Genomic DNA, 25,002 nt, shown 5'->3' with positions numbered 1-25,002 from the left:
ATATTAAAAATATTTTTAAAAAATTGCACAATGATAAATTTTTAATATTGTCCAGTTACTATTATTTTTCCCACACCTCATCCAGATGTTATATTATACAGCAATAATTTGAAATCGAAAAAGGATGAGCTTGATAAGAGAAACACGTGCATTAGCACACTGCTTCCAGGATTTGGGGGGGGAGGGGCACACCCTGACCAAATCTGCTCAGCAGATGAACTATGTCTGGTGTATAAGCCAGCCTGGATGTCGTTTTTAGGCAGTTTTTCACAACCATCTATGTAAATACCAGGCTGGTACCCATCTCCCACCTCAGTTACATGATATGCAAACATTTAGAAAATGTACACACACTTTCACAATGTAACACTACACACAAGCAGATGGGGGTAGACACACACTCTGTCCTTGAGGGGGTGGGGAGAATGGTGGCAACAGGAAGGGTATCCAGCCACCCTCTATCACTAACACTACCAAATCCAAAAATTAACATGACTACCCTATGAAAACATGGGGTACAGAAGAAAATTAGTTCAGTAAGAACAAATGATGCAGTCATGAGAGTGATACAAAACCTCCTATCCAAATACCAAATGAGAAAGCGAATACACTGAAGATTTGCTTAACTGTTGCTGTTTATTCTTTTCCTATATGAACACAATGTGCTGTAAATGAGGGACTGTATTAATTTTCCAAAATAGCCTCCAGCACAAAAATTCACTATTTCACAGTTACAAACAGCTTATTCTAAACAAAAATGCTCTCAGTTTATTAAGAATAAAACAAGCTACCAAATGGGAAGCATTTCTTCAAAAGTCAGTAAGTGCTCAATGGTTCAAAACTTAGATTTTTGTTGTTACAGATCAAGCTTGTTGCCATACATAACCTGTTGAAATGGATTTGTCAAAAACTGATATTTGCTGTTGTTATAGGGCATAGAAAAACTCAGTATTTGCTCTCACTAGTTAAAGCAAAAGTCAATACATGCAAACTGTGCTTTGCTTCTGAGAGACGTAAAGGGATATCAACAATGTTTCAACAGAAAAGAACAACATAAACTGTAGGAAAGCACTTGTCACCAGAACCAACAATAGAAATAAATTATTGATTTATGCAACAACATTAATTCCTGATTATTGCTCAGTTCAAGCCATCTTTGTCAAGGAGAAGGAACATCACGAAAGAACCAAAAAGGAATAATACTGTTTTAATAAAGTACAGCATAAAGGAAAAAGATGGCTGGACAGTACCTGTATGTACCACATTTTAGGCAACATAAGAGATGGCCAAAGACAGACTCTCAAATCAATAATATCTGGAAGAAAAAATCAATTAATAAAACACCACAGGTTGCACAAAATTTATGCAAAAAAGTTATATGCAACAATAAAGGAGGAAAATCCAAATGTGGCTAAAGCATGTTTCGATATACAGTACTATAAAATCAGCAAATACCAATGCTCCCTGTAGGTGAAGTATTCTTCAAGATAGGTTTGGTTGTACATCTTTTGCATTATGATTCATTCCTGACAGCAGACAAAGGAAAGGAAAGCGTTATACTTGGCTTGAAACAGAAGCACCAAAAGGATGCAATGAAGTAGCCTCAGCTCTTATCAGATTTTCTCAGAAACCTTCAGGTGTCCCAGCCAGAAAAATGGTCCACATAAAGTTCATTTATTTTCTTCCTACTGTACCTGTCTAAAATAAAAACACAGTACTGATGTGCGTGCTAATGTCCTTTATGGGAGTAAGCAGGTAACTGAATAAGCTAGTACATAGTTCCCTATTTGTGGTCTCACATATAATCTTGACAAAGTGTTTGGTAGACTGTATAAATACTACTGAAAAAGTTAAGATACTGCTTAACCAAATGAATACTATAAAGTGCTGGAACATGGCATCACGAAGATATAAAAATAAAGATTAAGAAGCAAAGGATCTGAAGTCCAGTGGACTAGAAGTCCTACAATCTACGATGGCTTTCAAAGTAACTGCCTATACGAGCGATGGCTTGTGAAAAGTCTAAGAAGAAGGTACTGTCATTGCTATCTGACACTTTTAATGGAAGTCCTGTTGACCATGAACTGCAGCCAGGAAGTGAAGAAAGCAGCCACCTTTGAAAAGAACAACATTGTCAGCAAGGAAAAGGAAAGGTATGTCTTAAAACTTACAAGGCATTTTAAGATGCCAGAAAGAGCAGGACATAGTTGACAGTGATCAATAGATTTCCAATTTAGTATTGTTGTATCCAGCATTTTGTGTTGTATTTCAGTAATGCTTGTTGCTGTTTCACACTTTTGCTTATCAAACATTTATGGGAGAGTATGATACTGATGTGTTATATTGTAGTACATTACTGTATTTCTATGCAAAATGAACAGTAAAGTAGCTTCCTTGGCAATTAATGTTGAATTAAAGAAACAGAAAAAAATCAATGTATATTAACAGAGCTTTAGACTTTCACCTTTGGATTTATCAACTTTTAAAAAAACTTGCAAAGTCTGTCCGTCTACTCTGAAATAAGCAACGAAAATTTTCAAAATGTCTTACACACAATCAGAATTGTTCCTACAAAATCTGTGTAAACGTTAAGTTATCTCACTTATGCAATTGATATTTTGGTATGACAGTTAAAAAATTTGTTTCTTCAAAAATTTGCTTTTTTGAGTAAACTGGGTTTTGATAAAACTTTCTTCAATTATCCGGGTGTGGACTATTGTGCTTGTGGATTATCCATACATGTTTGGTTATTTTTGAAAACATACAAATGAAAAACTAAGTATTTGTTACAATTAGAACAAATATTTTCATTTAGAATACAAATTTCTGGTGGTGAAGACACAGAGTATAAAAATTTGCATGAGTGGTTCATAGCAACACCTGTAAATCAGTATTTGAGCAGCTAAGTGACACAGGTATAGTGCACGAAATGTTTTCAGTAGAGCAAGAGTGAAGACAAGGTGGTCGATGAACCCATTATATGCACACCTTGGCATGGAAATAATTTGATCTATTATCAGAGTATGCAAGATGAATTTTGTGAAATTATACGTATTTTCTGACACACTAGAAAATGAGCACCATCCTCAGGAAAAACGTGAATGGAAAGAAAACGTAAACTTGGAGGACTATTTCTTGAAGGGGAACTGAAAGCAACTGACATGAAAAAAAGCAAGTTTTAGGATTAAATTTCTAAATCAATTGCCAGTTTCTAGCAAATAATGTGCAACTAATGCAATGAGACTTGAATGTGGCATGTTTTGTAAATACGGAAAATACTAGTTTCTGGTAAAAACAATCGCATTTTGGATCACTCATGTTTTTCAGTCTCAAGTCCACATTAGCCCAGAAGATGGGAAGCTTGCTGCACATATATAAATAGAAAGATTTCATTGAACAGCCACACTGTTAGTTCACAGAGGTATAATATTATTAATATCTATGTGATGATTGCTGTTTGTTGCATTTTTCAATTCTTAAGGTGCAAAAGTATTACATCTATCTGACGGCCTTGTTACATTACATTCGGTATGCTGTGAGGGAAAAGAAGTCTGAAATGGGTTTCACATAATCATTTTTTTTCAGAATCCACACTGGTTGGTATGGAGATGGTCATTCTGTTTGTTGTGTTTTGAGTTCAGAAAATCTTCTATCTTCTACAACATAAAATTAAAAAAACAAGTCTACTTCAATGAGGTTACTGATGTATCATTGTTGACAATAAATTTGAAGTTTGATCCTGTGTGTACGGAAAAGTCTTATCAGATTAGGCATAGTGCCTTAGAAGAACACAGTCACCATCCTAAAATAATAATCACTTCTATTGTCCGTTTGCATTCTTGTGAGTTATTAGCTGAGCAAAAGAGCTGACCTATCCACCTACATTCATAACCTGAAAACCACTGTGAAGTGCGTGGCAGAGTGTACTTCCTATTTAGGGCTGCTTCTAGTTCCATTCACGCAGAAAGTGCGGGAGAAATGGCTGTTTAAACGTTTCTGTGTGCACTATAATTAAACTAATTTTGTCCTAACTATCCTTACTGTAGTGACACATAGGGGTTTGTAGTGTATTCCCAGAGTCATCATTTAAAGTTGGTTCTTTAAGCTTTGTAAGTAGGCTTCCTAGGTCTGATTAAATATTTATACAGGTTTTTTTCATACAGTACTCTATTCAGCTTTTTTCAACAGTACATTATAGACAACTGCATTATCTGTGTAGTGTCTGAGCTTACTATTAATATTGTCAGCAAGTTCATTCATACAACATAAACAGCAAGAATTCCGACATTCTTCCCCTGGGCACACCTGAAATTACTTCTACATTTGTCGATCACTCTACATCGAAGATAACTTGTTGCGTCCTCCATACCAAAAACTCCTCAGCCCAGTCACAAATTATGCTTGATATCCAATCCAATCATACTTATGATTATAAGTGCAAATTAGTACCGAGTCAAATGCTTTTTGGAAATCAAAAAGTATTACATCTATCTGACTGCCTTGTTACATTACATTCAGAATCCACACTGGTTGGTATGGAGATGGTCATTCTGTTTGTTGTTGTGTTTTGAGTTCAGAAAATCTCCTATCTTCTACAACAAATGGTTGTCAATGATACTGGATGGCAAATTTGTGGACCTGCTACCCTTTAGACAGATGTGACCTGTGCTTCTTCCCACTACTGAGCATGGTTTTTGGTAAGGCTCGGCAAATTCTGGTTAAAAGAGGGGCTAACTCTGTTATTAATTTGGGACAAAATCCGGCAGGTATTCCATGTGCACTGGAGATTTGATTGATTCCAGCAATTTGAACTGTTTCTCAGCACCTACAACACTAATACCTATACCTCTCATCTTTGCGGTCATTCTAGAACTCGACTGCTACAATATCCCTTGATTTTCATTTGTAAAGAAACACTTGAAAACAAAGCTAGGCATTTCTGCTTTTGCTTTGCAACCTTCAAAGTTCTGTCCCTATCTGTTCCAAGAATGTCTGGACACTAACTTGGTGGTACCATTAACAACCTTTATGTATTTACGAATTTTTTCGGGTTTTGTGAGAGATCCTTAATAATATTCTGCTGTGATAATCACTGAAGGCTTCAAGACATTGCTCTCTTGAACAGCCAAATGTTTCATTCACCACCCCCCTATCTTTAGTCCTATGCTTCATTTACACCTATTATGGAGTAGTCTCTGCTCTCTCTCTCTCTCTCTCTCTCTCTCTCTCTCTCTCTCTCTCTCTCCAGTGACTGTATCCCTTGGACGGTCCCTCATATTATGAGCTGTTCTACCAGGTACATATCTATTAAGAGCAAGGTCAACTATTCTTTTGAACATGGGCCACCATTCGTCCACATGCTCCTCTCCCAAGTTAAATTTTTAAGTTCTTTATTGAAAGACAACATTACTGCCTCCTTATCTAGTTTCCTGATAACACAAACCTTTCTTCTTGTTTTCATCGCTGTTTGTACTTTGGTAATCATTGTTGTTACAACTGTGTTAAAATCACTGATACCAGTTTCTATGGGGACATTCCCAAAGGGGTCAGGTCTATTTGTTGCTACCTGAACTAATATATTTCCATCGTACATTGACTTACGAACAATCTGTTCTAGGTAGTTATCAGAGAATGTGTTCAATAATTTTTGACAGTACGCCTTGTCACGCCCACCTCTTAAAAAACTGTAATTTTTCCAATTGATGTTTGGATGATTAAAGTTTCCTCAAGTGACCACAGTACAACTGGGCAATTTACATACTAGTGAAATTAGGTTTTCTCAATAGTTTTTGGTTACACCTAAAGTGAGTCTGTTGGTAAGCAAATTCCAACTACAAGTTTAAACCCACCCACAACATGACAATCTCACACACAACTTAAAAATCTATCTCGGTGGGCTTGAGTTGCTTGTCTACTGTAACTAATAAACCATCTCCATTTACCATTAGCCTATCCTTCTGATATAACCTTAAATTTTCCCCAAATATCTCACTGCTGTCAATTTTGGATTTCAACTATCTTTCTGTACCTAGTATAAGATGAACTCCATAGCATTTTAGGAGCACATGGACTATGCTGCAAATGCCTTGGCACTTTAACACTAGGATTTTAGTACTCTTGCCCATACGGGGCATTTCTTTCGATCTTATATGGGCACCTTTGGGTCCTCTACACTACAGCTATAGGTATCTGGACTGGATGGAGAGTCGTCTAATCTAAAAGACCTTTCTGTGCACCATCCACAGTCAGCTACTGGGGAGCAGCATCTGAAGTGCAGCATAGGGCCAGAGCAGACATTATTGCTACTTTCCTTGGGAAGCTATTGATGAAATATACACTATTGGGGATAGTATTGTCAACACAGTTAGTAGTATTAATCATATAACTCACAATATTTCCAAGGTATATGAAAACAGTTAAACATTTTGCCACATGTGGGCATCAGCCAGCTTTAATTACACTTTAAATTTTTTCAATCATTCACTTCCCAGTTTCTTCTAAATTTTCAAACTTCGATGCATATGTAACTGTACCATCAGTCACATCATACATCACAACTACATAGTCAATCTTTTGCTCTACAGCAGGGAGCATGCTGAAATGAACATTCCGAATAAATTAAATGTGTTAACCTGACCAGGATGTTAATACAATAATTTGAATTTTATTTATTACTGTTAATTATTATCAACTCATCTGCTTATATGGCATAACATGCAGTGCACTGGCTTTTGGGAGAGGAAGGAGAGCCAGAATGGGATTGAATCATTCATTGGTTTGGTGCAATGGTCAGCCTGACTGTGGGGTTTAGATGGTTTTCCACATTCACTTTGGTATATGTTGGGCTGGCCCGGATCCCTACCTCATAAAATACAGTAAACAAACAATCTGATTTGATGGAGTTGATTTATTTATTCATCCCAGGATCATCTAACAATGATATAGGATTTGTCATCTTAATCGTTTCACTGCTACAGATGTGCTCTCTGCATTCCACACTGAGACATCTTTTGTTATAGCTGTACTGCTCGCCAAATGCTGGTGCCTGTGCTGAGAGTCATCAATTTTATTTTGCACATCTTACCAGTTTGATATTTTTGCTCAATAAAGGACTGAATTTCTTTTCATTATACACCATAGTTACTGCGGTGCATAAAATTAAGTAAACATTGCACAAAGTTTTAAAGACTTTGCAGAGCTAAAAACACAACACGTAAATGATGCGTAAAGTTGATTTTAGCTCAAGCACTGCAGTGAATAACATTTAGATAAGACATCAAAATTTTATTTGAAATTGAGAGCAGAACAATATCGACAGAATTAGGAAGTACATTTTTATGAGGACAGGGCAGGTAGTCAGCCACGGCTTGCTGAATGAACTATAACAGCATCTGCCTGAAATGATTTAGGAAAACCTAAATCAGGATGGCTGGACAGAGCAAACGCCATACTCCCAAATATGAGGCAGTATCTTAACAACTGCAATGCCTCATTTGGCTGGTCCCTATTGTACAATGTTCTTTGATTTAAGCACTCCTTGCACTAGATAATTGACATTCTAAAATATAATTTTGCACTGCATCACTGTACAGACCAAGGACACCTAATAATGACTTCTAGGCCATACACACGCTGCTACACCTCTTGCACTTCCTCCAGGCTGTAAGGAAAGCTGACACCCGGCCTATAAACACACAATTTGTAATTATGCCCCATACATGTGTTCACGCCCTCCACTCAATCTGCCTGAAAAAATTAGTTAGCTCCCCATGATTATAAGATGATGAGCTTCAGAGAGGGAGAAGAAATTACAGTCATGCACTACAGATGTTGGTGCTTGGTTTACTTGTAAAAGCATTACATGGTGATCATGATGTGCCAGGGTGTTGCAGTTCTCCCCTTCCACTATTAAAAACTGCTCTGTTTCCTCTAACTGATTTTCAACTGTGTATTAGGCATTACTTACAAAGAAAGTTTCAGCCACCTTTTTAAACAAATGTATTTTAGTAAACTTTGTCATCTCTATGGGAAATCTATTATACAGTTTTTCTCTCTGATAGAAAATACTGTTTGGAATTTTCTGTTTGCTTTTCCCTGGTAAATTAAAGTCCAAACTGGCTCTTGTTCCATGATTTTCTATGTCCATTTTCATTTTTATGTTCAGTGTTAATTTATTACATACTCTCTAATCACAAACATCCTGGAGGATTTCACTTACTTTCTTTAATAGGATTTCTGGCATTTTATCAGTGATTATGATGTTGCTGTCTTCAGCAAAGAGAACATTTTTCTTCCTGTCTTGTACTGTCTGTAAAGTCACTGATACACATTAAGAACAGAATGAGACCCAATATACTAACCTTAGGGGCAGCACTTTTGTTTCTTTTTTTCTGTCTGACAATTGTTTTACTAAAAATTCAACAACAGTTTCATAATATATGTAAAGTAAGGGAAACGTAACCACCTACATAGCGGACTGATGGGTGGAGAACAGAACACAACAGAAAACAGCTATCATACTAGTTCCCAGCACTAGTCTTTTTCTAGCAGAAGTACACACATTCACACACGACTACACAGACACTCAAATGCACATTGCCGTGGCCACAGGAAGACTAATTATTGATACTTGATTGTGGTAGGCATTTGCCTAAGCTGATGGAGGTGGGGTGGGGGTAGGGATGGGTGCATGGAGAAGGTAGTGGGAAAGAGGCATGTCTTTCGACAGATGATTCCATAGCCATGCAGCAGTACGGAAAGAGTAGAGATGCTAAAGCAAAGGGAGATGTAGGAAAATGGAGAGGTGAGGAAACTGAGAGGGAGGAAATGAGAGAAATGTGAAGAAGGAGAATGGGAGGGAGACTGAGTACACCCACATGGAGAATGAGGAGGGAGGAGTGGCGGAGGATGGCAGTGCAAGATCTGGATTAGAAAGGAATAATGTGGAACAGAAGACAGAAGGAAAGAGGTAAAGTGAGGCAGTGAGAACATATTAGTAGAGGTTTAGGCTAGGGGGATTGCAAGAGCACATGATATGTTGGAGAAACAATTCCCATCTGTGTAGTTCAGAGAAACTTGCACTGGAACTGAGAATTCATATTGTCCACACAGTGTAGCTGCTGTCAAAATCATTTGTGTTATGGTAAGCAACATGTGAGGTAACTGAATGGTCACATTTGGGTTTTGTCACAGATTGGCAGTGGCCACTCTCACGAGTACTCAATTGATTACTTGTCCTTCTGTGCAGTAATTGCCACGTGGCTGTTATACAAGGTGTCCCAGAAAATGTTGTGACAAACTTCTATGACAGGTGGGGCACAGCATAATAATTGAGAATTGCATGGCAAACTATGACCACAATCATCATCTTATGCCACTAGGTGGTGCTGTACATGAGATTAATGGAGGGGGATGTGAGGATTTCCTCATTCGAGTGCTAGGTTGCATATGAGGAGCACGTTACAGTATATGAAAAGTGAGCTTGTACAAATGCACTTAATGTACAGAATAGGTGAGAGCAATGGATGAGTCTTTGGATGCATTTATTGAGAACGCTTCCCAGGCAGACATCAACCACACCACAGTTTGTCTACATGTCCACTACGAAATTAGTGCAAGGCTACTGAAAGCATGTCAATGTTGGTGTGTTTGGTTGTTTAGAGAAGAAAGTGTGTTGGATGCTGTGAAGATTAATTTAAGCATCAGCTTATGTTCCTTTGCCTTGCGCTTAAAAATGACTCATAGCAGTTTCCAGTATATTTTAACACCGAAGCCATACATGACTTTCACCTCCAAAGAGACCCGTTATTGCACCCAGTGACCATCATGCACATGTGCATCTTGCAAGTGGTTTCTGCAACAATGTGGCCAAGATGTATATTTCCCAGCTTACACGTTGTTCATTGAATGAGGCCACATTCACCAGGAATGGTGTATTCAATCAACACAATGAGTATTTGTGGGCACCACCAAATCCTCACAGTGTGTGGCACCATGCAATACAATATCACTTCACAGGTAACGTGTGGGCAGTTTGGCTGGTGACTACTTAGTCACGCCCTACCTTTGTCCATCCAGCTTGATTACCATGAACTATCTGAGCATTGTGGAAAAGGTTCCTTCCGGCTTGCCTGAAATTGTTCCAACAAATGTGACGCTTATATTGGACCTGCTGTTCGTAGGCATCTGAACAGATCATTCCAGCATTGATGGGTTGATTTCTTTCTGTGGGGAGCCATGAAATCTCTCATGTATCGCACTTGTGTGGAGTCTGAAATGGTTCTCATTTAGAAAATTATCTGTGCAGCTGCTACAATCAAATAACTCCCACTGTGTCCAGCAGTCAATGCTCTGTCAGTGTCACGCATGCATGGCATGGCGTCTGATCATGCAAACTTTGAGCATCTATTGTAACATTACAGTAGAATTCGTGTCATACAACACCATGTGTACTCATTATGTCCAAATGAATCACTTTCTTGTTTTCTTTCTGATCTTTGACCTCTGCTACCCTTTGCTGCCAAGTTGCTAAGCAATGCTTAATCCTTAAGATGTGCCTCACCTTCCCTAGAAGTTTGTCACAACACTTCTGGGATCCCTGTATAACATGGCTGCTATCATACGTGCCCCTGCCTTTTAGAGGTTGGTGATGCCAGTGACTGGACTGCAGTAGAAGGTGGTAGGTGGTCATATGGGACAAGTCTTGCACCTGAGCCGACCACAAAGGAACAACCCATGTGGTGCAGGTTTAGAGGTAGGATTGGAATAGGGATGGACAAGGAGCTTCTTTAAGCTGGACGGGTGGTACAACACTACTTTGGGAGATGTAGATATTGATTCTGGGTAGAATATCCCTCATCTCAGGGCACAACAAGACGTACTCAAAGCTCTGGTGAAGGATGTGGTTGAGCTTTTCAAGGCCAGGGTGATACTGGATGGTCAGAGGAGTGCTAGTTAGTAGCTGATTAACAAGTTTATTGGATGTCAGAAAAGAAGATGGCATGGGAGATTTGTTTATGGATGAGCTGGATTTTGTCTGTCAGTAAAAGATCTGTTAGGGTTATCAGTATATTTCAACAACTCCTGTTTTCCACTGCATATGCGACATCTATGGATGGTGAGGCTGTAAGGAAGAGACTTTAATATGAAATGGGTATCAGCTGTCATGGTGGAAATACTGTTGGAGATGGAAGCACCTGATACGTATTTATAGAGCCATATGAGTGGTGGAGACTGACATCCAGGAAAGTGGCTCGATGTAATGGAAAGGATCAAGTGAAGTGGATTTGAGAACTGGTGGTGAGGTTACAGAGGAAAAAGCTAAGGGTGTCCTTCCTGTGAATCCTGGTCACGAAAATTTCATCAATGAATCTGAACCAGTCAAGAAGTTGTGTTTGTTTACCAGATAGGAAGGTTTCCTCCAGATGGCCAATAAATAAGTTGGCATATGTGGTGCCATGCGAGTACCCATGGCAATGTCAAGGATTAGTTTATAGATTTGGCCTTCAAAAGTGAAATAATTGTCGATCAGGATGGGGCTGGCAACATGGATTAGGAAAGAGGTGGTGAGTTGGGTATCAGGAGGATGTTGAGAAAGGTAGCTTTCCAGGTGGCTGCAAGGCCATGGACAAGGGGGACATTGGTGTACAAGGACGTCACACCCATAGTAACCAACTAGGAGTCTGGTGGTAATGGGACAGGGACTGTGGAAAGGCTGTGAAGGAAGTAAGCAACATACTTTGAACATGTGACTCAACAGCTGCACAACAAGATGTAAAGCCTTTGGACAGATGCCTCTTTCCTCTATCACCAACATGCGTCCTTCCCTACTCCCTCCCCACCTCTGTCAGCTCATGCAACTGCTTTCAATAATCGAGTATTAACAATAATTAGTTTTGTAGTATTTTATGGTCAACAGTATCAAAAGCCTTGGACACATATAAGAATATATATGTACCACAGTCATCTGTAAAAATTTCTAGTGCCACTTTGCTGATCTCTGTAACGTTCAACAGTACTTCTCCCAATTCAGAAACTGAACTGTGTTTCATAAAACAAAGTTTACTCAATTAACAGACCGATGGCACAAACCCAACTTCCCTCCTTTAGGATAACTGAAGACTGCAGTGACAAGAAGGCAATCTGGCCACCAAGTTAAATAAACTTAGTTCTCCGAATCATGAAAACAGCAGAAGCTGTATGAAGGAACAAATACTAGGAAACAGAAATAGTATGTTCAGATCAGAGATACATTACTTTTCTACGAGGTTTGCAACCTTCCCTAGAAACACAGCAAGCACCTGGAAACATAGCAACATGCAAACTGCCTCAAATGCTACCAAGAAATACGCTATATGGAATGGTACCATTACATCACTAATGATCTGCAGCTAGAATCATAGCTACATGCAAACTGCCTCAAATGCTGCCAAAAAATACACTATATGACTTGGTACCATTACATCACTAATGATCTGCAGTGAGTAGATGGCCCTAATGTACGTTATGACTCTTACCATTCCAAGGTTGAATCAAATAAGCAGTGTAAGAAGCATCCATAAAAGCAGAAACATATTTTTATTGTAAATAATCTCTATACAGAGTAATTCAGGACCTAAGTAACAAACTGAACTGAAGATAAATGAAAGCGATTATCTGCAGAATCACTGAGGGAAGGAATATGTGGAAAACACAAGAAGAAAGGGCTGGATAACAGGACATGCATTATGACATCACAGAACAATTTAAATGGTACTACAGGGAGCCACAGAGGGAAAACTGCGGAGAAAGACAGAGACACTGACACATGCATGAATAAATCAGCAAAGGGTCCTCTATGACCACAAAGTTCACCAACGCCTTCAGTTCACTTGCGCACCTTGGTTGAGCACTTTCAAAATGTAGCTGTACAGAGACAAACCTTGACCGATTCCTAGATGCCTGCAGACAGGCAACCCCTCAACAACCTTCAGCTGCTGCTCTACACCTACTTTCAGCCCCATGAAGTCCTTAGCAAAGGGCTGAACATCCAGGTAGTGTCAGCAGTGTCAAAGATTGTCAAGAACTGTACATTTTCAGGAGGTGGTCTCCAGTGCATATATATTTGGAAAATATTATATTACTGCTTGAGCAGACGGTAAAATTCTTTATTTACACAACTGGTTTTGGTTGAATGACTGTCATAAAAATGTTCAAAGCTTTGTATTTAGTGAAATACAAAATCAGCATTAATGCCAGTAAAATGAATGACTGCACTACCTAGCACAGGTTTTATAGAGTGATAATGTTATTTATATTATGATTACAGCAGTGTCTAACTCATGGTTTTATCATTTGATGATACTGCTTTGGTGTTTTGCCTAAGATGAAGCTGTGAATACTTTTATGAACTTGGTGATGGTCAGCCCACCAAAACTGGTTGCGTAAACAAAGAATTCTACCATCAGCTCAAGGCGGAAATGTTACATTTTTCAAGATGTCAAGAACGTTGTTCTGTTGCACATCACACTGCAAATCTTTGTTTTTAACTGTTAAATGTATGTAAATGAATGCTCCAAGGCAAGGGGTAGTTTCACTGATGCACTTTATGCCACCTCCTGAGGCCTCTTCATGTCTACTCTGAGCGGTGGTGTGTCTCAAATGTTTTCCTGAGCCACCCATAAGAGAATCATATGATTTCAACCTTGGGCATTGCTGTTCTGACCTCCAATCACAGAGGCATTGAACAAAGGAGTGAGATGTGGGTAAGGAAGGTTGTGATGAGCTCCCCATGATGTGACATGTCCATGGTAGCATTGGGCAGAATTGTGGTGAAATTTGGTGCCCATGTGACAACATTAACCTACCTTACATGAACTTCTGGCTTCTGGGGTTTTTTTCACACATTGACACCTTGTTGCTTGAAGTGTCACCCAGACCGAGGTGGCATTGCAGGGCGCCATACTTCTGCAGTGTCATAGAGGAAGGTTGTAGGCACCTTTGAGCCAAATTTCACACTTCTGCATGGCAATGGGAGAAATGATGGCGTTCCAAAAAAGTTACCCTTTAATTCTTTTGAGCAGTGTATTTTACACTTATAAGTTGTTTACTAGAATAATATACAGGCAACAGAAAGAGAACCTGAGAAGAACTGAAAAAGGAAATATCAATTTGTCTTCAGAGAAAGTAAAGATGCCACAGACACATTTCTGACCTTGCTGTTGGTAAAATAAAGAAAAACTGCAAAACATCCATTAAATTTAAGAACCTAGGGAATGCTTCCAGTTTAATAAACTGAAAAGAGTTGTTTTAAATATTATTAAGAATAGGGGCCAAGCATAGAATTAGACACGTAGCCTACAATTCCTTCAAGAATGTTTCTGTTGAGATGGGAACAGGCCTGTTTGTAATCACTGTTGTTTAACTCGCATGTAAAAGAAGCGCTGAAGGAACTGAAAAGAAATTTTGTAACAGGAATGCAAAGAAAACAAATACCAATGATAAAGTTTGTCATCTGTAAAGCTCTTTTGAAGGAAGACATAGAACTGTTCAATAGTATGTCTGTCTACACAGCAGGAATTCTGCAAAACCAAATGTAGGTGAAAGTGGTGGAGAATAACGCAAATTAGGATAGTGAATCACTGAACATCAAAATTGTGGAAGAATTCCACTATATACAAAACATCTTTACGCAAGATGGCTGGAACAAAGAAGCCATCAGAAACAAATTGACACAGATACAGAAACCTTTCTTCAATGAAATACCTTCATTAGTATGAAATACTAACACAGAATAGATGCAAATGTTTCTCAAACAGTACATTTCAAGCAGACAACAGACAATGGGAGCATCTGGTTTAACACAAGGCTCCCATATCATTATCAATGGTCTCAAGAAATGTGCAATTCATTGCAAATCACTGTGAAATAGAGGGACATCAGAACTGCAGTATTGGTATCTTCAAGAAGTTTTGAATCAGTTTTCTAAAGAATTCAGGAGACAAACTATTTCAGACACAAATCATCATGACAGGTTGAATACGAATGTGTCAAAAATGAGCTGCTGGCATTTTTTTCTGCTACAAACGATCGGCACAATTTATGAAGTTTGAGTACTGATGCACTTGCCATTGGTGGTAATGTCTGTACGTAAAGAAACTTACCTACATAAATGTATAATAATGATCACATCAGCAGAAACTGCATGAAAAAGAACAAATATAAGAGATTTGACAGAAACAATACTGTAGAGTTATGATATATATGGGAAAGATATTGTCCAATTTAAGTTTTAAACTGTGCCACTCTCAGACTACGAGAGTGTTTCTCAAAAGAGATGAAAACACAAATCTGATTCCTACTAATCTACATCTATGTTTGTACTCTACAAACCACTAAAGTGCATGACAGAGGGTAATTCCCACTGTGCCAGTTATTAAGGCTTCTTCCTGTTCCACTAATGTATGGAGCACTGGAAAAAGATTGTTTAAATGTGTCTATGCATGTTGCAATTAATCCAGTCTTGTCCTCATGATTCATATAAGAGAGACACTTAGCGATCATATCATATATTTCTAGAGCCATCATTTAAAGCTGTTCTTCAAACTTTGTAAGTAGGCTTTTTTGGGATTGTTTGCACCAATCTTTAAATATCTGCCACTTCTGTTTCTTCAGTGACTTTGTGACACTCTCTTATAGGTCAAACAAACCTAAGACCAATCATGCTGCCCTTCTATGTACAGGCCTACAGTTAATGTTCCCGGTCATTCCTATTTGGTACAGATCCCACACTCTCAACTGAGATATATTTTTGAATGAGTCACACAAGCAATTTGTAGGCAATCTCCTTTGTAGACTAACTGATTTCCCCTAGTACTGTACCAATGAACCAAAGTCTGCTACCTATTTTACCTGCAACTGAGCCTGTGTGATCGTTCAATTTCATATCCCTACACACTGTTACACCAAGGTATTTGCATGAGTCGATCAATTCCAATTGTAGCTTGTATGTAATGTAATCATGAGATACTCCATTTTTTTCATTTTGTGGAGTGCATAATATTTCTGAACATTTAATGCAAGTTGTTACTCTTTGTAACACTTTAAAATATTATCAAGACACTGTTGAATATCTGTCAAAATCTCTATTATTTGAATTACAGCTTTATTTCACACTCATAGATATCATGTTAAGAAAATTACCAAGTAAAGAAGAGCATAAAGACTGTATTATTTCTTTTAAGCAATTATTTTTTACACTTAAATTATATTTGTACTGTTAAACAAAATCAATACCTTAGCACCAATTTTTGCTGTAGACTCCAGATAAATAGATGGCCTTCCCTTTGGGGTACTATTCATGATGATTGTTGAGAATATCTGTTTGCCAGACCAAAGAGGTATCGGTTTAATTATTGCTGGAGGCAGCAGCTTGATTTCTGATGCTATACGAGGAAATGCTTGATACACCATTTGACAATAATCCTCTCTTTTCCATGAAACCAAACAAACACCAAAAATAAATATGTTACACGAATTTTAACAATTGCAATGTTCACAATACAGATTTTAGTTATCTAAAACGAAATAATAGTACAGTAAATAGTCTGTAATGCAAAATAACTAGAGAGATGAAAAACTACTTTTTCAATTGGATATGATAAAGATTATTGTAAGTAGGGACCTGGAAAATTTGCAATAAATGCAAATACAGGTGCGAATTACGTCTCAAAATGCAAAAACAGGAAATTAACTAACAAATGCTACTTCACAGTGACTTGTAGCCAGATGAACTGTTTTATCAGCAATAGTTTATAATAGCTTTATTTTTTTATTTTTTTTTTTTTAATACCAAAAATTCACTCAGTTTTAGGTTACTGATATTGCAAATCATCTACAAAAGGCCAATTTTTAAAGATAAAGTGCAAAAGAATATATTTGCAAAATACAAAGTGCACAACTGCAACAATGTATCAATACGCTCAATGTTCTGGTGTCACACCAACTGTGTGCGATTGAGTGGTCTGCACAATATACATGTCAGGTAATGTAACATAGGGCTCAACTGTGGAAACTAGCATTTTAGAACAAAGAAATCTGTATATTTGTCTGCAAGCTGAAGTTTAAAAGTTGGTGCAATCCAGACCTTTTCATGTGGCAATTTTAGACAACGGGTGTTTTGAACTGTGGTTGCATCAAATACTGGTAGAGATCAGGCCTGAACTACCTTGTTTATGACACTGCCAACATAAGTAAACAACTGGGCGATAGGCATTAACAAATACTGTGCAGTGTGTAAGGCTTGCTGTTTTCTTATTTTGAAGTGAGTGAAGAGAATAATCCTGGTCCACCATGGATTTTCATTAGCATCTTCAAAACACCAGAAGGTATCATCAATCCCTATGACCATGTGTCAATTTCTGCTTTCGCAGAAGCAAAGAATATAAATGTAAGCTGGTTGCCCTGCAAGTGTGCTTGATTCCTCGCACCAATCCTCTCCTCTCTGACAATTAAAACTAACTTCGTTTACGCTCGCAGCCAACTGTCAGTTTATATTGTCCTTGATCAGCACTTTAGAGCTACTGGAAAACAAAATCTGTTTACATGTTTAGACTTTGCCAAAAGCCTTTTCCCAAAAAGTGAATAGTGCTACTTTTGGTTCTACTTCTATGCTAAGTACCTTGTTGGTTCAATCTGTAGCTTTATCAAGTATGGATATGCATGTCTATCAATAACCAAGAAATGTCAAAAATCAATATTCCGCTGAGTTTGTAATTATCGAATTGGGTGGAAAAAATAAAACTATTGCTGAGAAATATCTTAAATAAGAGGCACAAAATAGTGCTGCTTCTCAACAGAAACAATCATTTGCTGAAAACTTAAACAGAGCAAAATGGAAAAAAACAGGCAAAAACCAATTTGGGGGCTAAAAAAAAAAAAAAAAAAAAACGAAGTTATTGCAAAAGCAGACATTATAATCAAAAAGTTTCCAAATCACCAATCCCCCCCCCCCCCCCCAAATTCAATTTCAAAGCGCTAAGGCTTCGTCTCCAGGCATATAACATGAAAATCTTTTACATCTGTATGTCTAATCATTTATGTATTAAAAAAAATTACATGTGAAATTTGCCAAGAACAGATGCAAATTTTGCCAAAAATAGATGCTATATTTTCACATACCTAATAACGAGTTTTGGTTGTTCTACTGTTATTTCCATCAATCACAAAACAGTTGCAAGAAACAATATAAAAATGTGTGTTAGGTATCTCAAAAGCTGTGCATGTAAGTACAATTTACAGGCAAATTATTTGCTGCAGCATTTTTCGTGATGAAAAATTTGGATAATACATATCTCCTTTGACTCCTAACAAAGGTTAGCAAAAATTACAGTTACAAAAAACAACCATACCTGGTAAAAAATCTTCCTCTCAAGGATAATTTCACACCAGCAATAACATGGTCCTGTATCAATCCAGCCAATGGTGAGCCATCTTTAGGCACAAGATACTGATGAGGTACACTGGCTGCAATGGATTTGAAAAGGCATGTAAATACAGGTAATATAACAATGTACAAAATGGCATCAGACTGCAAACACAATCAAAATCTGACAGGCACAAGAGAAGAAGGGAGATGGTTAAACAGAATGGACTTTTTGGAGTAAGGCACGAACATTACCATGGTCCCACAAGAAAGGTAAAAACACTTTATAGAGGGTATGATTGAAATTAATAATCTATTATAACAGAGTATGAAATACTGTGTGTGGTCCACTCTCCACTACTGATTTGCACACACATTTATCAGCATATGGCATACCTGTACATGTAATTAAGTGCAATAATGAATTTTGAGTGTACCCATTTTTAAGAAGAGGAGTATTGATGATGATAACATCTTGTACTTCCCAGAATGGAGCAAGCCTTTGAATTTAGTGCAACTTCTGCAGCTTATGTGTTAATTTCAGTGACTTTTATTCAAGAAACTTTCCATTTCTCCCTAGAAACTTAAGTGGCCCAGACGTGTCATAGGAGTTTTTGTAGTGAACAGGGACACCAGCAGAGATATCCAGGCGAGACCATGAGCTTGGCTCATGAGCAAAATAATATCTCACACAAAGGATGTTCTGTTTAGGAGATGGAAGAGAGCCAGTGTCCGTAGGCATTATCAGAATGCCATCATCTGGGCTTTCACCCGCCTGTAGGAAACAAGTTGGGTATATTGCCATTGTACACACACAATACTGCCCGAGAACGGAGAATTTACAAAATCCTTCTACACAGAATGACAGGTGAAACCAACCAATGACAGATGAAGAGAAGATAAATACTACACAGTAATAGTACGAGTAGTAGCTCATTGTACTTTGGGATTCTATTTACAGCTGATCATACTGCGCAACTGCTCAGCTCTAGCATGAACCACTATTCTGTTTGATACTTAAAGTACCAGCAATAATACAGTATTTGAACCCTGTGCATAACACAGCAACAGTCCTAGGGACATGTGATGTGCTATGCACATTAGACTAGTGGGGTCTTCAAAGCAATAGTGGACCTGTAAGCAAGAGGTGTCACAGCATCACACACCAGATATGGACACATCAACAGTCAGTGCTGTCCAGTGTGGCTAACCCACAGGTGGGGCCTTTCAGTGTCCAGTAATCACACAGTCACTGCAATCCAGCATTCTTTGATGGTGAAGTTGCTGCCAGCTGTAACTTCATTATGCATCATGTTCAGCACACCACTCATCACTCAGACCTAACTGCACTGACTGTTACAAGAGTTTCTTTGATACAGTATAATAATTTTTCCAACATTGTAATCCATTTGCCACATTTCTTTAGAGACTCTGGCACCTGTGCAAATGTAAATTCCATCAAATTTTATGATAATTTGCAGGAGTTTTGCATAGTTGATTGTGTAATTTTCTGGTGTTCACAACCCCCCCCCCCCCCCCCAACACACACACACACACATTATCTTCCAAATAAGGAGGCTACTTTTATATAATACAAAGGGTGTTCAAAAAGGTTTGCACAGTCGTCTCTAATTTTTTTATTTTTTGCAGGAGAAGAATGAACTTTTTTGTGAACATACTTGGAACATTTAGTTATAAGTTGGTATATAAAAATATTTTCTTTTATTTACAGGTGATCCATAGTGGACCATGAAGCAGATTTCAGGTTGCAACAATGGTCGGTGATGGAGTTCCTCTTCAAGACTGGTGATGACTCTGCCACATCGATTCACAGGAAGTTGCTCCCGATTTATGAGAAGGACACAGTGGATCACAGCAGTATCCAGCAGTGGCTGCAGAGGTTGAAGAGGTTTAAAGAAGGTGATTTCTCTCTACTGGACACTCCACGATGTGGTAGACCATTGATGGCAGTGAGTGATGTGAATAAGGAGACCACTGATCAAATCATCCCAAATGACAGATGTGTGACGACATGCCATCATCAGACCACTTGCCATCAAGACCCACAGACCACAGCTTCAGGGTCAGCTCATCAGAGTACACCATGACAATGCCAAACCCCATACAGCCCTTATGACACAGAAGAAAATCAGGAAAATGGTTTGGAAAATTGTTCCTCATCCTCCCTACAGTCCAGACATGGCTCTGTCTGATTTTTACATCCTTGGTCATCTGAAGGCCCACCTGCGCTGTAAAACATTTGATAGTGAGAAAGACCTTATTTGCTATGTCAAGCGATGGTATAAAAGTCAGTCCCAGAATTTTACCGAAGTGCATTTACATCATGGAAAGAACACTGGGCGAGATGTGTCAGAGATGATGGAAGCTACATTGAGGAGGCTCAATGTATAGCTAAACGTTCCAAGTATGTTCACAAAAAATTTCATTCTCCTCCTGCAAAAAATAAAAAAATTAGAGACAACTGCGCAAAACTTTTTGAACACCCTTTGTAATTCTTCCCATACACATTTTTGTGAAATTATTGATGTTTTATGAGCATACAACTTACATGGCTTTGGAAATAAGAATAAAAGTAATTAATAATACAAGTGGTGCTATGGAAGAAAATGAGAAAGATTAAAACTACTATAGGCAATGGGCTTGTTACAGTGAGAGCACAAGCTCAGATTGGAGAAAGCTGGGACCAATAAATCAGAAGTAACCTTTCCAAATACATATTTATAGTATGTGATTACAATGCTTTTTAAAACCCACTTCTTAGCTGAATAAATTATTAATGACCAATGATTTGTTACGAATAGATATAATTGAACTATTTCTATAAGCATGGTCTTGTATGTGCTACTTAAAGGAGCAGAAGAATGTTGCAAGGTTAAAAAAGTTGGGTAATAAAATTTTACATACCTAAATTGTAGGCTTCACTGCGAGCTAGTTCATTTTGTGGAAAATGTGCATTCATTTCATCACCATCAAAGTCAGCGTTGTAGGCCTTACAATTACTGTAATGTAATCTAAATGTTTTTTCCCTCTTCAAAACACGGGCTTTATGTGCCATTATACTAGGCCTGTGCAAAGTTGGTTGACGGTTCATGAGAAGAATGTCACCATTGTGCAGATGCCTGTGCACCTGTGAAATCACGTATCTATATGTAGGAAATGCAATTTAAAAAAAGAACTGTCTAAAAACATACAACTGGGTGTTTAGATCTTGTGTTCTGACACTTCTGGCTTTCAAACTGCAATACCAACGAGAATCAAACAATGAAAAATCCAGGATGAAATGTAACAATATTATGAAAAGTAGCAACTAACCTTTTCATAATACTGATACCTATGAAAATGTTATAAATGTATACATTCTCTATTGGATACTGTCATGTACGCAAGCATTTTTTCATGCTATTATGTTAACCACTTTCGTTAAAAATTCAGATTGTATCTGATCTCTTATTCTTAACCTTAGACCCAGTCCAAAACTCTACAATCTAGTAATGGACCTGAGGATAGGGGCCTGGCCATTCCAGCTCCTGGTCACTCTCTGCCTCTGTGGCAGGCAGGCAGGTAATGACCAGATACCCCCATCTCCAGGATGTTTATGATAACATACACAATAATTCTGAATGGCTGGAAGAAGAATGCAAGCTAGCCAATTGGGGATATGGCCACATCCAGAGAAAGAACTCTGGAGATTGTTAAAATATTGTGGTAGTGGACACTTGGGGGAAAGAAGACACTTGTGTCTGAGACAGCATCAGTGATACTTTCTAGTGGGCATCTGAGCCGGGCAACCAGAACTGCCAGGATATCCACCCACGGCCTTCATACTACTACGAGATGCTGCTAACTAACAACAGTGCATCATCAGATTTGCCGACAATAGGACAATCATGGCCCGGTAAAATGCACTACAGCGCTCTCTCTCTCTCTCTCTCTCTCTCTCTCTCTCTCTCTCTGTCACACACACACACACACACACACACACACACACACACACACACACACACACACACACACCCCTAAGTACGCCTGCCAGTTCCGTTTGTCTAATTGCAACCACAAATTAAACACCATGGTAATGCCCCTGAGTACTTTGCACTTGATTAATGGCAAATTATTGATTAAGGGCAAATTAATATTTCCTTCTTCCTGACTAAAAGTAATTTGCAAATTGTATTTAAATAACAGCGGCCCAAAGGCTTTATTGGTTCTTAAAATATTTATGACTGATCTCTCTACATTCTTGCAGCTGTCTTTCCAAACCCATTTATGTAATTTAAAATTGCCGATGGAAAATTAGGGGCAAAAAACTCATGCAGTAGAAATTTTTTTACTGTTGAAGGTGAAAGAGTGTAATGAACAAGAGAATAAAAATGCTGACCGGTGGCATGTGAGCATGAGGGTGACGGGGCATTTAAGGTCATTTTTTAAATATATTTAGAATCTCGAAAACTGCAGCTTGTGGTGATGTTTCCAAGTACAAAATTAAACTACGTCAAATTTCCTGCAAGATAGATAATATATTTTTTCTCTACAACCAATAGTTTGTGTGTTACATGGGATGAAAAAATTGCAGACTATTAAAAACAGTGTTTCAAAGGTTTGAAAATAGTGTTTTTTGTTAAGTGAAATGCTTAGGAACACATATTAAACATGTGTAACACACCTATGTCAGGAAAACTGTATTGAGGGATGTATTTTGTCCTAGGAGTGTAATAGGGTGGAAAGAGGATTGGGGGGTGGATGTTAGAAGCGTGAGGGAAGGTATGTTGCCGGATTGTAATCACGCACTTCCCTCCTCCATACGTCTACAAACTCTCTACTACATTACATCACAAAAAGCAACTACAGGGTGTTTTGCAAAGTTATACCAAAACTTCACTTCAGCACTCGCCTTATGAATCACTGTCAATGCAGTGTGCACACATGCCCAGGGGTGTTTATTTTCCACAGGGTCTTTAACACTACATGGAATACACATACAAATTACTAAAAACAGTAATGCAAGGAATGCCGAAGGACAGAATCTAAATAAATCTCTGTACACTGCTAGAGAAGAATTTGGTTGTTGTTATTCTGTATGGCAACTGTAGCGTTCTTGCTGGAAAGCAACTTCCCCCACCACAAGTGTTACTTGCTTTTCAGTTTACAGACAGACCATACCTCCCCAGCAATTCCTGTCCATTTCTCTCATGTGAGTTAACAAAATAACTTTACTGAGCATGTGTTTATACAGTGGAGTTATTTTCAGTTTATTAAGTGAGTATTTATTTGCAACTTTGAGTTGTTATGTAAAAAAAGCTCCAAAGCTGAAGCTGTCAATTGTCTAACATACTGAATAGCTTGTCCCAGCGTAATACGCCAGTAACATATATTCGACATTGTTGATTTCATTGACTAAACTATCAGCAGCTGTAAAACTTTTCGCAGCATGAGGAATAAAAACTACCTCAATTCAGTCACAGCTCTCTCAATATCTGAAGAGACTCGGATGCTTAAACTTGGCCCTTCTGCGACAGAAGTAGGTTACCTACTTGTTATGGAACTTCAGATACTTCAAGTTAAGTCAGGCAAAGCATTACTCTAGATTTGAAAATGATCAGTGCCTTTCCATCAGACATACTCACACCCATCTTAGAAGATGTACTATGAATGTGTGGTACGTGGCTCCACTCAGTGCAGCCCACCCTGCAAGTGGCAGCAATTCCTGAACTGAACATATTTATGCAGTCCACAAGTAATACAATTAATGGTGAGAGAAGTGCAGTAATTTTCCGGCCACTCATTAATTCACCACTAAGTGACTACAACACAATTGTGCAGCTTCAGAATATGCTGTCAATGACAGACAGCAGCAAGGTGCAACATTTACCAATCCAATCTCCTTCCCATGAACACTAAATGTCACTGACTACAGAAAGTTGGTAACAAAACTGCATGCCTCACCTTTGGAGACAATTTCGCCAAATTTGCAAATTACGAAGTCGTAGCAATCAGACAGATTGGAACCCTCAAAGAATAGACTGAAAAAGTTATCTTAAATTTCCTTACAAGAAAACGCAGTTCATATATTCAAAACTCAACATCCAAAAATTGTTCACAGTGCAATGTCAAGTCAAGAGTGACTCACACTTCAAATACTTACGCGAGATACTTGAACGTACTGGAGGATGGGGGGATGATGTTTGGGGAGAGGTGGAGGGAAGGGTGGCAACAGCATAGAAAATTCACCTACAGAAATGCAAGGAAAACAGTGGAAGAACTCATGTCTACAACAAAGAATGTCTCTCACCATATACAAAAATCAGGCACACTACAATTATTGAACAAAAACACTTGTATGCCAGCAAAACTCTCACACTTCACATAAAAAGTGACATGGAAAACATCTTGAAACAGGAATGCAAAATTCTAAGGAAGGTTTTCAGCCCAAACAGAAGATAGCTACAGACTAAAATCCCAGAAAACAACAGAAAATTTACCCAATCTCACAGCAAATTATATATATAAAACACACCTACATTAAAACGTTATGAATACATCCACAGACACTCAGCAACAAGAGTTACCCAAAATACTTAACA

The 25,002-nt window shown here is 38.2% G+C and overlaps 1 protein-coding gene across 2 annotated transcripts in view; it reads right to left on the bottom strand.

The window, feature by feature from the left end:
* LOC126248542 (DNA-directed RNA polymerase I subunit RPA1) overlaps positions 1-25,002 on the bottom strand; it is a 346,647-nt gene that overhangs the window by 189,075 nt on the left and 132,570 nt on the right. For both annotated transcript variants that reach the window (XM_049949615.1, XM_049949606.1), the window contains exons 12-14: positions 21,326-21,548; positions 18,387-18,501; positions 16,273-16,465 (exon numbers count right to left, since the gene is read on the bottom strand). In XM_049949615.1, the coding sequence (XP_049805572.1) occupies positions 16,273-16,465; positions 18,387-18,501; positions 21,326-21,548 (531 nt within the window). The remainder of the gene's footprint in view (positions 1-16,272; positions 16,466-18,386; positions 18,502-21,325; positions 21,549-25,002) is intronic.

The sequence above is a fragment of the Schistocerca nitens genome, chromosome 1 (assembly GCF_023898315.1).
Source record: "Schistocerca nitens isolate TAMUIC-IGC-003100 chromosome 1, iqSchNite1.1, whole genome shotgun sequence".
NCBI lineage: Eukaryota > Metazoa > Arthropoda > Insecta > Orthoptera > Acrididae > Schistocerca > Schistocerca nitens.
Note: the sequence above shows the minus strand (reverse complement) of the source record. Positions and strands in the feature narration are given on the sequence as shown.